The sequence below is a fragment of the Carcharodon carcharias genome (genome assembly GCF_017639515.1).
Source record: "Carcharodon carcharias isolate sCarCar2 chromosome 40 unlocalized genomic scaffold, sCarCar2.pri SUPER_40_unloc_8, whole genome shotgun sequence".
NCBI classification, from domain to species: domain Eukaryota; kingdom Metazoa; phylum Chordata; class Chondrichthyes; order Lamniformes; family Lamnidae; genus Carcharodon; species Carcharodon carcharias.
Genome location: NW_024470862.1, coordinates 26,119 through 42,771, shown reverse-complemented (window position 1 = coordinate 42,771; position 16,653 = coordinate 26,119). Strand labels below are relative to the sequence as shown.

The window sequence follows — 16,653 nt, the reverse complement described above, 5'->3', positions numbered from 1 at the left end:
GAGAAAGACAGACCGAGAGAGAGATAGAGAGACAGACCGAGAGAGAGATAGAGAGACAGACCGACAGAGAGAGACCGACAGAGAGAGACCGACAGAGAGAGACCGACAGAGAGAGACCGACAGAGAGAGACCGACAGAGAGAGACCGACAGAGAGAGACCGACAGAGAGAGACCGACAGAGAGACAAAGTGACCGACAGAGAGACAAAGTGACAGACAGAGAGAGAGACAGACAGAGAGAGAGACAGACAGAGAGAGAGACAGACAGAGAGAGAGACAGACAGAGAGAGAGACAGACAGAGAGAGAGACAGACAGAGAGAGAGACAGACAGAGAGAGAGACAGACAGAGAGAGAGACAGACAGAGAGAGAGACAGACAGAGACATCAGTGATAGACAGCTCATGGACTGGCCCCCGAACTTCCTGACAAACAGGCAGACATCAGGTGCTGCCCAGTGCCCCTGGGGTAACCTGTCCCAGGCGTGTGCGGTCCTTGCCCCTTGTGGCTCGACGGATGGGCGAGGTCATCTTGGGTGTCTCGCTGTCCAGTGCCACACCTGTGGGGTGGGAGAGTCCAATCCGTGAGGGTCTCGGCAGCTACAGTCCAGCCCCACCACCCTCCCCAGCAACAAACAGCCGTCATTATCAAAACCCCTCAAAGACAAATCCACCCCTCCCTTTCTCTGTAACCTCCTCCAGCCCCTACACCCCTCCCTATCTCTGTAACCTCCTCCAGCCTCTACACCCCTCCCTATCTCTGTAACCTCCTCCAGCCCCTACACCCCTCCCTATCTCTGTAACCTCCTCCAGCCCCTACACCCCTCCCTATCTCTGTAATCTCCTCCAGCACCTACAACCCTCCCTATCTCTGTAACCTCCTCCAGCCCCTACACCCCTCCCTATCTCTGTAACCTCCTCCAGCCCCTACACCCCTCCCTATCTCTGTAACCTCCTCCAGCCCCTACAACCCTCCCTATCTCTGTAACCTCCTCCAGCCCCTACACTCCTCCCTACCTCGGTCACCGACACCAGCCCCTACACCCCTCACTATCTCTTGAACCTCCTCCAACCCCTACACCCCTCACTATCTCTGCAACCTCCTCCAGTCCCTACACCCCTCCCTATCTCTGTAACCTCCTCCAGCCCCTACACCCCTCCCTATCTCTGTAACCTCCTCCAGCCCAAACACATGCTCAAGGGAGGGAGGGTGAGCGAGAGGGCGTGCACATGGCAGAGAGAGATAGAGAGCGAGAGACTGAGACACAGACAAAGCGCATGTGCCAGAGAGGGAGAAAGGGACAGAGACAGAGAGAGAGAGAGAGAGAGAGGGACAGGGAGAGAGAGAGATAGAGAGAGTGAGAGAGAGAGGGACAGGGAGAGAGAGAGAGAGAGAGAGAGAGAGAGACAGGGGGAGAGAGAGAGAGACAGGGAGAGAGAGAGACAGGGAGAGAGAGAGAGAGAGACAGGGAGAGAGAGAGAGAGAGAGAGACAGGGAGAGAGAGAGAGAGAGACAGGGAGAGAGAGAGAGAGACAGGGAGAGAGAGAGAGAGAGACAGGGAGAGAGAGAGAGAGAGAGACAGGGAGAGAGAGAGAGAGAGAGACAGGGAGAGAGAGAGAGAGAGAGACAGGGAGAGAGAGAGAGAGAGAGAGACAGGGAGAGAGAGAGAGAGAGAGAGACAGGGGAGAGAGAGAGAGAGAGACAGGGAGAGAGAGAGAGAGAGACAGGGAGAGAGAGAGAGAGAGAGACAGGGAGAGAGAGAGAGAGAGAGACAGGGAGAGAGAGAGAGAGAGAGACAGGGAGAGAGAGAGAGAGAGAGAGAGAGAGAGACAGGGAGAGAGAGATAGAGAGAGTGAGAGAGAGAGGGACAGGGAGAGAGAGAGAGAGAGAGGGACAGGGAGAGAGAGAGAGAGAGAGAGAGACAGAGAGAGAGAGACAGGGGGAGAGAGAGAGAGACAGGGAGAGAGAGAGAGAGAGAGAGACAGGGAGAGACAGAGAGAGAGAGGGACAGAGAGAGAGAGCGCATTTGCCAGAGACAGTTGAAAGAGAGAGAGCGCACGCATGTGCAAGAAAGAGAGAAAGAGAGACCGCACGTGCATGTGCCAAAGAGAGGGAAAGAGCGTGCATGTGCCAGAGACAGAGAGAGAGAGCGCATGTGCCAGAGAGAGAGAGAGAGAGAGAGCGCATGTGCCAGAGAGAAAGAGAGCGCATGTGCCAGAGAGAGTAAGCGAAAGCGCATGTGCCAGAGAGAAAGAGAGAGCGTGCGTGCCAGAGAGAGAGAGAGAGCGTGCGTGCCAGAGAGAGAGAGAGAGCGTGCGTGCCAGAGAGAAAGCACACATGTGCCAGATAGAGAGATAGCGTGCATGTGCCAGAGAGTGAGAGAGCGCATGTGCCAGAGAGAGAGGGGGAGAGGGAGCGCATGTACCAGAGAGAGAGCTCATGTGCAGAGAGAAAGAAAAAGAGATCGCGTGCCAGAGAGAGCCAGCGAAAGCGCATGTGCCAGAGAGAGAGAAAGAGAGCGCGTGCCAGAGAGAAAGAGAGCGCGTGCCAGAGAGAAAGAGAGCGCGTGCCAGAGAGAAAGAGAGCGCGTGCCAGAGAGAAAGAGAGCGCGTGCCAGAGAGAAAGAGAGCGCGTGCCAGAGAGAGAGAAAGAGAGCGCGTGCCAGAGAGAGAGAAAGAGAGCGCGTGCCAGAGAGAGAGAAAGAGAGCGCGTGCCAGAGAGAGAGAAAGAGAGCGCGTGCCAGAGAGAGAGAAAGAGAGCGCGTGCCAGAGAGAGAGAAAGAGAGCGCGTGCCAGAGAGAGAGAAAGAGAGCGCGTGCCAGAGAGAGAGAAAGAGAGCGCGTGCCAGAGAGAGAGAAAGAGAGCGCGTGCCAGAGAGAGAGAAAGAGAGCGCGTGCCAGAGAGAGAGAAAGAGAGCGCGTGCCAGAGAGAGAGAAAGAGAGCGCGTGCCAGAGAGAGAGAAAGAGAGCGCGTGCCAGAGAGAGAGAAAGAGAGCGCGTGCCAGAGAGAGAGAAAGAGAGCGCGTGCCAGAGAGAGAGAAAGAGAGCGCGTGCCAGAGAGAGAGAAAGAGAGCGCGTGCCAGAGAGAGAGAAAGAGAGCGCGTGCCAGAGAGAGAGAAAGAGAGCGCGTGCCAGAGAGAGAGAAAGAGAGCGCGTGCCAGAGAGAGAGAAAGAGAGCGCGTGCCAGAGAGAGAAAGAGAGCGCGTGCCAGAGAGAGAGAAAGAGAGCGCGTGCCAGAGAGAGAAAGAGAGCGCGTGCCAGAGAGAGAGAGAGAGAAAGAGAGCGCGTGCCAGAGAGAGAGAAAGAGAGCGCGTGCCAGAGAGAGAGAGAGCGCGTGCCAGAGAGAGAGGAAGAGAGCGCGTGCCAGAGAGAGAGAAAGAGAGCGCGTGCCAGAGAGAGAAAGAGAGCGCGTGCCAGAGAGAGAGAGAGAGAAAGAGAGCGCGTGCCAGAGAGAGAGAAAGAGAGCGCGTGCCAGAGAGAGAGAAAGAGAGCGCGTGCCAGAGAGAAAGAGAGCGTGTGTGCCAGAGAGAAAGAGAGAGAGAGAGAGAATGAGAATGTGCCTGAGAGAGAGAAAAAGAGAGAGAGAGCACATGTGCCTGAGAGAGAGAAAAAGAGAGAGAGAGCACATGTGCCAGAGAGAGAGACAGAGAGAGAGAGAGAGAGCACATGTGCCAGAAAGATAGAGAGAGAGCACGAAAGTGCATGTGCCACAGAGAGAGAGAGACAGACGGAGGCAAAGCGCATGTGCCAGAGAGAGCGCGTGCATGCCAGAGAGAGAGCATGTGTACCAGAGAGAGAGAGAGAATGTGCCGGAGAGAAAGAGAAAGAGAAAGAGAGAGAGAGCTTGCGTGCCAGAGAGAGAGAGAGAGAGAGCACATGTGCCAGAGAGAGAGAGAGAGAGCGCATGTGCCAGAGAGAGAGAGAGAGAGAGAGAGCACATGTGCCAGAGAGAGAGAGAGAGAGAGAGAGAATGTGCCGGAGAGAAAGAGAAAGAGAGAGAGAGCTTGCGTGCCAGAGAGAGAGAGAGAGCACATGTGCCAGAGAGAGAGAGAGAGAGAGAGAGCACATGTGCCAGAGAGAGAGAGAGAGAGAGAGAGAGAGAGCATGTCAGAGAGAGACTGTGTCAGAAAGAGAGAGCGTGTGTGCCAGAGAGAAAAAGAGAGAGAGAGAGAGAGAGAGACAGAGAGAAAATGTTTGCAAGAGAGAAAGAGATAGAGAGAGAGAGGAAGGAGAGTGTGCGAGAGGCAGAGTGATCATACACGAGAGAGAGAGCAGGTGGACAGGGGTGGAGTCTGAAATGGGGAAGGACCGCCAACAATACCCCTTGGGGGAATAACCAGCCGCCCCCAAATGCGAGAACAGCTCGGTCTTCTGCCTTCCGGGCACTGCCTTCACGTGGGGCTGACTCACTCACCTTCCTCGCTCTCCTCCTCCTCCTCCTCCTCCTCTGATGTTTCATCGCTGGAGAAGGTGATGCAGGTCCTGCGGGGCTGCCGACGATGCCTGGTCACCCTGGGAGTGACCAGCTCGGCTCCCTGGGTCTGGACGGGCCTTCTGGCTGTCTTCTTAGCTGGAGAGAGGGTTGGGGGGTGGGGGGGGGGAAAGGAGGAGGAGGAGGAACTCAGTTAGTTAGGGCTCAGCTTGAGGAAGCGCTTGTCTCGTGTGGTCCCCTCACATGCCTTTGGCGGGGTGGGGGGCAAAACTGGGCAGGGGTAGGGATTTTGTATCGGCCGTTCCTTCACCGTCGCAATCCTGGAACTCCCTCCCTAACTGCGCTGTGGGTGTACCTACACCACACGGGACAAAATCCTGGAACTCCCTCCCTAACAGCACCGTGGGAGTACCTACACCACACGGACAAAATCCTGGAACTCCCTCCCTAACTGCGCCGTGGGTGTACCTACACCACACGGGACAAAATCCTGGAACTCCCTCCCTAACAGCACCGTGGGTGTACCTACACCACACGGACAAACTCCTGGAACTCCCTCCCTAACAGCGCCGTGGGTGTACCTACACCACATGGGACAAAATCCTGGAACTCCCTCCCTAACAGCGCCGTGGGTGTACCTACACCACATGGGACAAAATCCTGGAACTCCCTCCCTAACAGCACCGTGGGTGTACCTACACCACACGGACAAACTCCTGGAACTCCCTCCCTAACAGCGCTGTGGGTGTACCTACACCACATGGGACAAAATCCTGGAACTCCCTCCCTAACAGCGCCGTGGGTGTACCTACACCAAACAGGACAAAATCCTGGAACTCCCTCCCTAACAGCGCCATGGGGTACCTACACCACATGGGACAAAATCCTGGAACTCCCTCCCTAACAGCGCTGTGGGTATACCTACACCACACGGACAAAATCCTGGAACTCCCTCCCTAACAGCACCTTGGGTGTACCTACACCACATGGAAAAAATCCTGGAACTCCCTCCCTAACAGCGCCGTGGGTGTACCTACACCACACGGGACAAAATCCTGGAACTCCCTCCCTAACAGCGCCGTGGGTGTACCTACACCACACGGGACAAAATCCTGGAACTCCCTCCCTAACAGCGCTGTGGGAGTACCTACACCACACGGGGACTGCAGCGCCTCAAGAAGGCAGCTCACCCCTACCTTCTCAAGGGGGCAATTAGGGACGGGCACTAAACGCTGGGCCCAGCCAGCGAGGCCCACGTCCCGTGACTGAATAAGATCAGGGTCTGTCTGTTCCTGGAAGCCGGCATTGAGTAACCTTCCTATTCCGGCCAGCAAACTGGGAATAAAGTTGTTCCCTGTAGTGTACTGTCGGAGGGTCAGTGCTGAGGGAGCGCCGCACTGTCGGAGGGTCAGTGCTGAGGGAGCGCCGCACTGTCGGAGGGTCAGTGCTGAGGGAGCGCCGCACTGTCGGAGGGTCAGTGCTGAGGGAGCGCCGCACTGTCGGAGGGTCAGTGCTGAGGGAGCGCCGCACTGTCGGAGGGTCAGTGCTGAGGGAGCGCCGCACTGTCGGAGGGTCAGTGCTGAGGGAGCGCCGCACTGTCGGAGGGTCAGTGCTGAGGGAGCGCCGCACTGTCGGAGGGTCAGTGCTGAGGGAGCGCCGCACTGTCGGAGGGTCAGTGCTGAGGGAGCGCCGCACTGTCGGAGGGTCAGTGCTGAGGGAGCGCCGCACTGTCGGAGGGTCAGTGCTGAGGGAGCGCCGCACTGTCGGAGGGTCAGTGCTGAGGGAGCGCCGCACTGTCGGAGGGTCAGTGCTGAGGGAGCGCCGCACTGTCGGAGGGTCAGTGCTGAGGGAGCGCCGCACTGTCGGAGGGTCAGTGCTGAGGGAGCGCCGCACTGTCGGAGGGTCAGTGCTGAGGGAGCGCCGCACTGTCGGAGGGTCAGTGCTGAGGGAGCGCCGCACTGTCGGAGGGTCAGTGCTGAGGGAGCGCCGCACTGTCGGAGGGTCAGTGCTGAGGGAGCGCCGCACTGTCGGAGGGTCAGTGCTGAGGGAGCGCCGCACTGTCGGAGGGGTCAGTGCTGAGGGAGCGCCGCACTGTCGGAGGGTCAGTGCTGAGGGAGCGCCGCACTGTCGGAGGGTCAGTGCTGAGGGAGCGCCGCACTGTCGGAGGGTCAGTGCTGAGGGAGCGCCGCACTGTCGGAGGGTCAGTGCTGAGGGAGCGCCGCACTGTCGGAGGGTCAGTGCTGAGGGAGCGCCGCACTGTCGGAGGGTCAGTGCTGAGGGAGCGCCGCACTGTCGGAGGGTCAGTGCTGAGGGAGCGCCGCACTGTCGGAGGGTCAGTGCTGAGGGAGCGCCGCACTGTCGGAGGGTCAGTGCTGAGGGTGCGGAGCACTGTCGGAGGGTCAGTACTGAGGGAGAGCCGCACTGTCGGAGGGTCAGTACTGAGGGAGCGCCGCACTGTCGGAGGGTCAGTACTGAGGGAGCGCCGCACTGTCGGAGGGTCAGTACTGAGGGTGCGGAGCACTGTCGGAGGGTCAGTACTGAGGGAGAGCCGCACTGTCGGAGGGTCAGTACTGAGGGAGCGCCGCACTGTCGGAGGGTCAGTACTGAGGGTGCGGAGCACTGTCGGAGGGTCAGTACTGAGGGAGAGCCGCACTGTCGGAGGGTCAGTGCTGAGGGAGCGCCGCACTGTCGGAGGGTCAGTGCTGAGGGTGCGGAGCACTGTCGGAGGGTCAGTACTGAGGGAGAGCCGCACTGTCGGAGGGTCAGTGCTGAGGGAGCGCCGCACTGTCGGAGGGTCAGTACTGAGGGTGCGGAGCACTGTCGGAGGGTCAGTACTGAGGGAGAGCCGCACTGTCGGAGGGTCAGTGCTGACGGATAGCCGCACCGTTCACACTTACCGGCTGCTCTGGCCAGGCCCTTGGCCTCTGGAGGTGGGGGCGCTGGGTCCGCGTCCATGTCCCCCTCCTCGAAACCACGATTGTGACAGCGAGTGAGACGCTGCTCAAACTCATCGACAAGGACCTGCACAGAGTGGGTGGGTAAAGGGAGGGCGAGGTGTTAGACAGCAAGAGAGGAGGAAGGGGAGGGGGGGGTGAGGGTGAGGGGGCGAGGGTGAGGGAGAGGGAAAGAGAGACACCAGACGGCAAGAGGGCGAGAGACAAAGCGAGGTCAGAGGGCGAGAGGGAAAGAGAGAGAGAGACATTAGAGGGCGAGAGAGAGAGAGACGTTAGAGGGCGAGAGAGAGAGAGACGTTAGAGGGCGAGAGAGAGAGACGTTAGAGGGCGAGAGAGAGAGACGTTAGAGGGCGAGAGAGAGAGACGTTAGAGGGCGAGAGAGAGAGACGTTAGAGGGCGAGAGAGAGAGACGTTAGAGGGCGAGAGAGAGAGACGTTAGAGGGCGAGAGAGAGAGACGTTAGAGGGCGAGAGAGAGAGACGTTAGAGGGCGAGAGAGAGAGAGACGTTAGAGGGCGAGAGAGAGAGAGACGTTAGAGGGCGAGAGAGAGAGAGACGTTAGAGGGCGAGAGAGAGAGAGACGTTAGAAGGCGAGAGAGAGAGACGTTAGAGGGCGAGAGAGAGAGACGTTAGAGGGCGAGAGAGAGAGAGACGTTAGAGGGCGAGAGAGAGAGAGACGTTAGAGGGCGAGAGAGAGAGAGACGTTAGAGGGCGAGAGAGAGAGAGATGTTAGAGGGCGAGAGAGAGAGAGACGTTAGAGGGCGAGAGAGAGAGAGACGTTAGAGGGGCGAGAGAGAGAGAGACGTTAGAGGGCGAGAGAGAGAGAGACGTTAGAGGGCGAGAGAGAGAGAGACGTTAGAGGGCGAGAGAGAGAGAGACGTTAGAGGGCGAGAGAGAGAGAGACGTTAGAGGGCGAGAGAGAGAGAGACGTTAGAGGGCGAGAGAGAGAGAGACGTTAGAGGGCGAGAGAGAGACGTTAGAGGGCGAGAGAGAGAGAGACGTTAGAAGGCGAGAGAGAGAGACGTTAGAGGGCGAGAGAGAGAGAGACGTTAGAGGGCGAGAGAGAGAGAGAGACGTTAGAGGGCGAGAGAGAGAGAGACGTTAGAGGGCGAGAGAGAGAGAGACGTTAGAGGGCGAGAGAGAGAGAGACGTTAGAGGGCGAGAGAGAGAGAGACGTTAGAGGGCGAGAGAGAGAGAGACGTTAGAGGGCGAGAGAGAGAGAGACGTTAGAGGGCGAGAGAGAGAGAGAGATGTTAGAGGGCGAGAGAGAGACGTTAGAGGGCGAGAGAGAGAGAGACGTTAGAGGGCGAGAGAGAGAGAGACATTAGAGGGCGAGAGAGAGAGAGACATTAGAGGGCGAGAGAGAGAGACATTAGAGGGCGAGAGAGAGAGAGACATTAGAGGGCGAGAGAGAGAGAGACATTAGAGGGCGAGAGAGAGAGACGTTAGAGGGCGAGAGAGAGAGACGTTAGGGGGCGAGAGAGAGAGAAACGTCAGAGGGCGAGAGAGAGAGACGTTAGAGGGCGAGAGAGAGAGAGAGACGTTAGAGGGCGAGAGAGAGAGAGACGTTAGAGGGCGAGGGAGAGAGACGTTAGAGGGCGAGAGAGAGAGACGTTAGAAGGCGAGAGAGAGAGAGACGTTAGAGGGCGAGAGAGAGAGAGACGTTAGAGGGCGAGAGAGAGAGAGACGTTAGAGGGCGAGAGAGAGAGACGTTAGAGGGCGAGAGAGAGAGACGTTAGAGGGCGAGAGAGAGAGAGAGGTTAGAGGGCAAGAGAGAGAGAGAGAGAGACGTTAGAGGGCGAGAGAGAGAGAGAGAGACGTTAGAGGGCGAGAGAGAGAGACGTTAGAGGGCGAGAGAGAGACATTAGAGGGGGAGAGGGACAGAGAGAGAGAGAGAGAAAGAGGTCAGAGGGCGAGAGGGAGAAAGAGAGAGAGAGACATTAGCGGGCAAGAGAGAGAGAGACGATAGAGGGCGAGAGGGAGGGAGAGAGAGAGAGAGAGAGACATTAGAGGGCGAGAGAGACGTCACGGAGAGAGAGAGATGTTAGAGGGCGAGAGAGAGACGTTAGAGGGGAGAGAGGGAGAGAGAACATTGGGGGAAGAGAGAGAGAGAGAACATTGGGGGAGGGAGGGAGAGAGAACATTGGGGGAGAGAGGGAGAGACAACATTGGGGGAGAGAGGGAGAGACAACATTGGGGGAGAGAGGGAGAGACAACATTGGGGGAGAGAGAGAGACAACATTGGGGGGGAGAGAGAGACAACATTGGGGGGGAGAGAGAGACAACATTGGGGGGGTGAGAGAGACAACATTGGGGGGGTGAGAGAGACAACATTGGGGGGGTGAGAGAGACAACATTGGGGGAGAGAGAAAGACAACATTGGGGGTGAGAGAAAGACAACATTGGGGGTGAGAGAAAGACAACATTGGGGGTGAGAGAAAGACAACATTGGGGGTGAGAGAAAGACAACATTGGGGGTGAGAGAAAGACAACATTGGGGGAGAGAGAAAGACAACATTGGGGGAGAGAGAAAGACAACATTGGGGGAGAGAGAAAGACAACATTGGGGGAGAGAGAAAGACAACATTGGGGGAGAGAGAAAGACAACATTGGGGGAGAGAGAAAGACAACATTGGGGGAGAGAGAGAGACAACACTGGGGGAGAGAGAGAGACAACACTGGGGGAGAGAGAGAGACAACACTGGGGGAGAGAGAGAGACAACACTGGGGGAGAGAGAGAGACAACACTGGGGGAGAGAGAGAGACAACACTGGGGGAGAGAGAGAGACAACACTGGGGGAGAGAGAGAGACAACACTGGGGGAGAGAGAGAGACAACACTGGGGGAGAGAGAGAGACAACACTGGGGGAGAGAGAGAGACAACACTGGGGGAGAGAGAGAGACAACACTGGGGGAGAGAGAGAGACAACACTGGGGGAGAGAGAGAGACAACACTGGGGGAGAGAGAGAGACAACACTGGGGGAGAGAGAGAGACAACACTGGGGGAGAGAGAGAGACAACACTGGGGGAGAGAGAGAGACAACACTGGGGGAGAGAGAGAGACAACACTGGGGGAGAGAGAGAGACAACACTGGGGGAGAGAGAGAGACAACACTGGGGGAGAGAGAGAGACAACACTGGGGGAGAGAGAGAGACAACACTGGGGGAGAGAGAGAGACAACACTGGGGGAGAGAGAGAGACAACACTGGGGGAGAGAGAGAGACAACACTGGGGGAGAGAGAGAGACAACACTGGGGGAGAGAGAGAGACAACACTGGGGGAGAGAGAGAGACAACACTGGGGGAGAGAGAGAGACAACACTGGGGGAGAGAGAGAGACAACACTGGGGGAGAGAGAGAGACAACACTGGGGGAGAGAGAGAGACAACACTGGGGGAGAGAGAGAGACAACACTGGGGGAGAGAGAGAGACAACACTGGGGGAGAGAGAGAGACAACACTGGGGGAGAGAGAGAGACAACACTGGGGGAGAGAGAGAGACAACACTGGGGGAGAGAGAGAGACAACACTGGGGGAGAGAGAGAGACAACACTGGGGGAGAGAGAGAGACAACACTGGGGGAGAGAGAGAGACAACACTGGGGGAGAGAGAGAGACAACACTGGGGGAGAGAGAGAGACAACACTGGGGGAGAGAGAGAGACAACACTGGGGGAGAGAGAGAGACAACACTGGGGGAGAGAGAGAGACAACACTGGGGGAGAGAGAGAGACAACACTGGGGGAGAGAGAGAGACAACACTGGGGGAGAGAGAGAGACAACACTGGGGGAGAGAGAGAGACAACACTGGGGGAGAGAGAGAGACAACACTGGGGGAGAGAGAGAGACAACACTGGGGGAGAGAGAGAGACAACACTGGGGGAGAGAGAGAGACAACACTGGGGGAGAGAGAGAGACAACACTGGGGGAGAGAGAGAGACAACACTGGGGGAGAGAGAGAGACAACACTGGGGGAGAGAGAGAGACAACACTGGGGGAGAGAGAGAGACAACACTGGGGGAGAGAGAGAGACAACACTGGGGGAGAGAGAGAGACAACACTGGGGGAGAGAGAGAGACAACACTGGGGGAGAGAGAGAGACAACACTGGGGGAGAGAGAGAGACAACACTGGGGGAGAGAGAGAGACAACACTGGGGGAGAGAGAGAGACAACACTGGGGGAGAGAGAGAGACAACACTGGGGGAGAGAGAGAGACAACACTGGGGGAGAGAGAGAGACAACACTGGGGGAGAGAGAGAGACAACACTGGGGGAGAGAGAGAGACAACACTGGGGGAGAGAGAGAGACAACACTGGGGGAGAGAGAGAGACAACACTGGGGGAGAGAGAGAGACAACACTGGGGGGAGAGAGAGAGACAACACTGGGGGAGAGAGAGAGAGACAACACTGGGGGAGAGAGAGAGACAACACTGGGGGAGAGAGAGAGACAACACTGGGGGAGAGAGAGAGACAACACTGGGGGAGAGAGAGAGACAACTTTGGGGGAGAGAGAGAGAGACAACTTTGGGGGAGAGAGAGACAACTTTGGGGGAGAGAGAGACAACTTTGGGGGAGAGAGAGACAACTTTGGGGGAGAGAGAGAGACAACTTTGGGGGAGAGAGAGACAACTTTGGGGGAGAGAGAGACAACTTTGGGGGAGAGAGAGACAACTTTGGGGGAGAGAGAGACAACTTTGGGGGAGAGAGAGACAACTTTGGGGGAGAGAGAGAGACAACTTTGGGGGAGAGAGAGACAACTTTGGGGGAGAGAGAGACAACTTTGGGGGAGAGAGAGACAACTTTGGGGGAGAGAGAGACAACTTTGGGGGAGAGAGAGACAACTTTGGGGGAGAGAGAGACAACTTTGGGGGAGAGAGAGACAACTTTGGGGGAGAGAGAGACAACTTTGGGGGAGAGAGAGAGACAACTTTGGGGGAGAGAGAGAGACAACTTTGGGGGAGAGAGAGAGACAACTTTGGGGGAGAGAGAGAGACAACTTTGGGGGAGAGAGAGAGACAACTTTGGGGGAGAGAGAGAGACAACATTGGGGGAGAGAGAGAGACAACATTGGGGGAGAGAGAGAGACAACATTGGGGGAGAGAGAGAGACAACATTGGGGGAGAGAGAGAGACAACATTGGGGGAGAGAGAGAGACAACATTGGGGGAGAGAGAGAGACAACATTGGGGGAGAGAGAGAGACAACATTGGGGGAGAGAGAGAGACAACATTGGGGGAGAGAGAGAGACAACATTGGGGGAGAGAGAGAGACAACATTGGGGGAGAGAGAGAGACAACATTGGGGGAGAGAGAGAGACAACATTGGGGGAGAGAGAGAGACAACATTGGGGGAGAGAGAGAGACAACATTGGGGGAGAGAGAGAGACAACATTGGGGGAGAGAGAGAGACAACATTGGGGGAGAGAGAGAGACAACATTGGGGGAGAGAGAGAGACAACATTGGGGGAGAGAGAGAGACAACATTGGGGGAGAGAGAGAGACAACATTGGGGGAGAGAGAGAGACAACATTGGGGGAGAGAGAGAGACAACATTGGGGGAGAGAGAGAGACAACATTGGGGGAGAGAGAGAGACAACATTGGGGGAGAGAGAGAGACAACATTGGGGGAGAGAGAGAGACAACATTGGGGGAGAGAGAGAGACAACATTGGGGGAGAGAGAGAGACAACATTGGGGGAGAGAGAGAGACAACATTGGGGGAGAGAGAGAGACAACATTGGGGGAGAGAGAGAGACAACATTGGGGGAGAGAGAGAGACAACATTGGGGGAGAGAGAGAGACAACATTGGGGGAGAGAGAGAGACAACATTGGGGGAGAGAGAGAGACAACATTGGGGGAGAGAGAGAGACAACATTGGGGGAGAGAGAGAGACAACATTGGGGGAGAGAGAGAGACAACATTGGGGGAGAGAGAGAGACAACATTGGGGGAGAGAGAGAGACAACATTGGGGGAGAGAGAGAGACAACATTGGGGGAGAGAGAGAGACAACATTGGGGGAGAGAGAGAGACAACATTGGGGGAGAGAGAGAGACAACATTGGGGGAGAGAGAGAGACAACATTGGGGGAGAGAGAGAGACAACATTGGGGGAGAGAGAGAGACAACATTGGGGGAGAGAGAGAGACAACATTGGGGGAGAGAGAGAGACAACATTGGGGGAGAGAGAGAGACAACATTGGGGGAGAGAGAGAGACAACATTGGGGGAGAGAGAGAGACAACATTGGGGGAGAGAGAGAGACAACATTGGGGGAGAGAGAGAGACAACATTGGGGGAGAGAGAGAGACAACATTGGGGGAGAGAGAGAGACAACATTGGGGGAGAGAGAGAGACAACATTGGGGGAGAGAGAGAGACAACATTGGGGGAGAGAGAGAGACAACATTGGGGGAGAGAGAGAGACAACATTGGGGGAGAGAGAGAGACAACATTGGGGGAGAGAGAGAGACAACATTGGGGGAGAGAGAGAGACAACATTGGGGGAGAGAGAGAGACAACATTGGGGGAGAGAGAGCGACAACATTGGGGGAGAGAGAGCGACAACATTGGGGGAGAGAGAGCGACAACATTGGGGGAGAGAGAGCGACAACATTGGGGGAGAGAGAGCGACAACATTGGGGGAGAGAGAGCGACAACATTGGGGGAGAGAGAGCGACAACATTGGGGGAGAGAGAGCGACAACATTGGGGGAGAGAGAGCGACAACATTGGGGGAGAGAGAGCGACAACATTGGGGGAGAGAGAGCGACAACATTGGGGGAGAGAGAGCGACAACATTGGGGGAGAGAGAGCGACAACATTGGGGGAGAGAGAGCGACAACATTGGGGGAGAGAGAGCGACAACATTGGGGGAGAGAGAGCGACAACATTGGGGGAGAGAGAGCGACAACATTGGGGGAGAGAGAGCGACAACATTGGGGGAGAGAGAGCGACAACTTTGGGGGAGAGAGAGCGACAACTTTGGGGGAGAGAGAGCGACAACTTTGGGGGAGAGAGAGCGACAACTTTGGGGGAGAGAGAGCGACAACTTTGGGGGAGAGAGAGCGACAACTTTGGGGGAGAGAGAGAGACAACTTTGGGGGAGAGAGAGAGACAACTTTGGGGGAGAGAGAGAGACAACTTTGGGGGAGAGAGAGAGACAACTTTGGGGGAGAGAGAGAGACAACTTTGGGGGAGAGAGAGAGACAACTTTGGGGGAGAGAGAGAGACAACTTTGGGGGAGAGAGAGAGACAACTTTGGGGGAGAGAGAGAGACAACTTTGGGGGAGAGAGAGAGACAACTTTGGGGGAGAGAGAGAGACAACTTTGGGGGAGAGAGAGAGACAACTTTGGGGGAGAGAGAGAGACAACTTTGGGGGAGAGAGAGAGACAACTTTGGGGGAGAGAGAGAGACAACTTTGGGGGAGAGAGAGAGACAACTTTGGGGGAGAGAGAGAGACAACTTTGGGGGAGAGAGAGAGACAACTTTGGGGGAGGGAGAGAGACAACTTTGGGGGAGAGAGAGAGAGACAACTTTGGGGGAGAGAGAGAGACAACTTTGGGGGAGAGAGAGAGACAACTTTGGGGGAGAGGGAGAGACAACTTTGGGGGAGAGAGAGAGACAACTTTGGGGGAGAGAGAGAGACAACTTTGGGGGAGAGAGAGAGACAACTTTGGGGGAGAGAGAGAGACAACTTTGGGGGAGAGAGAGAGACAACTTTGGGGGAGAGAGAGAGAGACAACTTTGGGGGAGAGAGAGAGACAACTTTGGGGGAGAGAGAGAGACAACTTTGGGGGAGAGAGAGAGACAACTTTGGGGGAGAGAGAGAGACAACTTTGGGGGAGAGAGAGAGACAACTTTGGGGGAGAGAGAGAGACAACATTGGGGGAGAGAGAGAGACAACATTGGGGGAGAGAGAGAGACAACATTGGGGGAGAGAGAGAGACAACATTGGGGGAGAGAGAGAGACAACATTGGGGGAGAGAGAGAGACAACATTGGGGGAGAGGGAGAGACAACATTGGGGGAGAGAGAGAGACAACATTGGGGGAGAGAGAGAGACAACATTGGGGGAGAGAGAGAGACAACATTGGGGGAGAGAGAGAGACAACATTGGGGGAGAGAGAGAGACAACATTGGGGGAGAGAGAGAGACAACATTGGGGGAGAGAGAGAGACAACATTGGGGGAGAGAGAGAGACAACATTGGGGGAGAGAGAGAGACAACATTGGGGGAGAGAGAGAGACAACATTGGGGGAGAGAGAGAGACAACATTGGGGGAGAGAGAGAGACAACATTGGGGGAGAGAGAGAGACAACATTGGGGGAGAGAGAGAGACAACATTGGGGGAGAGAGAGAGACAACATTGGGGGAGAGAGAGAGACAACATTGGGGGAGAGAGAGAGACAACATTGGGGGAGAGAGAGACAACATTGGGGGAGAGAGAGCGACAACATTGGGGGAGAGAGAGCGACAACATTGGGGGAGAGAGAGCGACAACATTGGGGGAGAGAGAGCGACAACATTGGGGGAGAGAGAGCGACAACATTGGGGGAGAGAGAGCGACAACATTGGGGGAGAGAGAGCGACAACATTGGGGGAGAGAGAGCGACAACATTGGGGGAGAGAGAGCGACAACATTGGGGGAGAGAGAGCGACAACATTGGGGGAGAGAGAGCGACAACATTGGGGGAGAGAGAGCGACAACATTGGGGGAGAGAGAGCGACAACATTGGGGGAGAGAGAGCGACAACATTGGGGGAGAGAGAGCGACAACATTGGGGGAGAGAGAGCGACAACATTGGGGGAGAGAGAGCGACAACATTGGGGGAGAGAGAGCGACAACATTGGGGGAGAGAGAGAGACAACTTTGGGGGAGAGAGAGAGACAACTTTGGGGGAGAGAGAGAGACAACTTTGGGGGAGAGAGAGAGACAACTTTGGGGGAGAGAGAGAGACAACTTTGGGGGAGAGAGAGAGACAACTTTGGGGGAGAGAGAGAGACAACTTTGGGGGAGAGAGAGAGACAACTTTGGGGGAGAGAGAGAGACAACTTTGGGGGAGAGAGAGAGACAACTTTGGGGGAGAGAGAGAGACAACTTTGGGGGAGAGAGAGAGACAACTTTGGGGGAGAGAGAGAGACAACTTTGGGGGAGAGAGAGAGACAACTTTGGGGGAGAGAGAGAGACAACTTTGGGGGAGAGAGAGAGACAACTTTGGGGGAGAGAGAGAGACAACTTTGGGGGAGAGAGAGAGACAACTTTGGGGGAGAGAGAGAGACA

At 56.3% G+C, this 16,653-nt stretch overlaps 1 protein-coding gene across 1 annotated transcript in view; it reads right to left on the bottom strand.

The window, feature by feature from the left end:
* Positions 1–261: 261 nt before the first annotated feature.
* ncapd2 (non-SMC condensin I complex, subunit D2) overlaps positions 262–16,653 on the bottom strand; it is a gene marked incomplete at its 5' end in the record, with an annotated part of 41,009 nt that continues 24,617 nt past the window's right edge. Inside the window, 3 exons of the mRNA XM_041182440.1 lie at positions 262–556; positions 4,410–4,565; positions 7,325–7,448. Coding sequence (XP_041038374.1) covers positions 441–556; positions 4,410–4,565; positions 7,325–7,448 — 396 coding nt within the window. The remainder of the gene's footprint in view (positions 557–4,409; positions 4,566–7,324; positions 7,449–16,653) is intronic.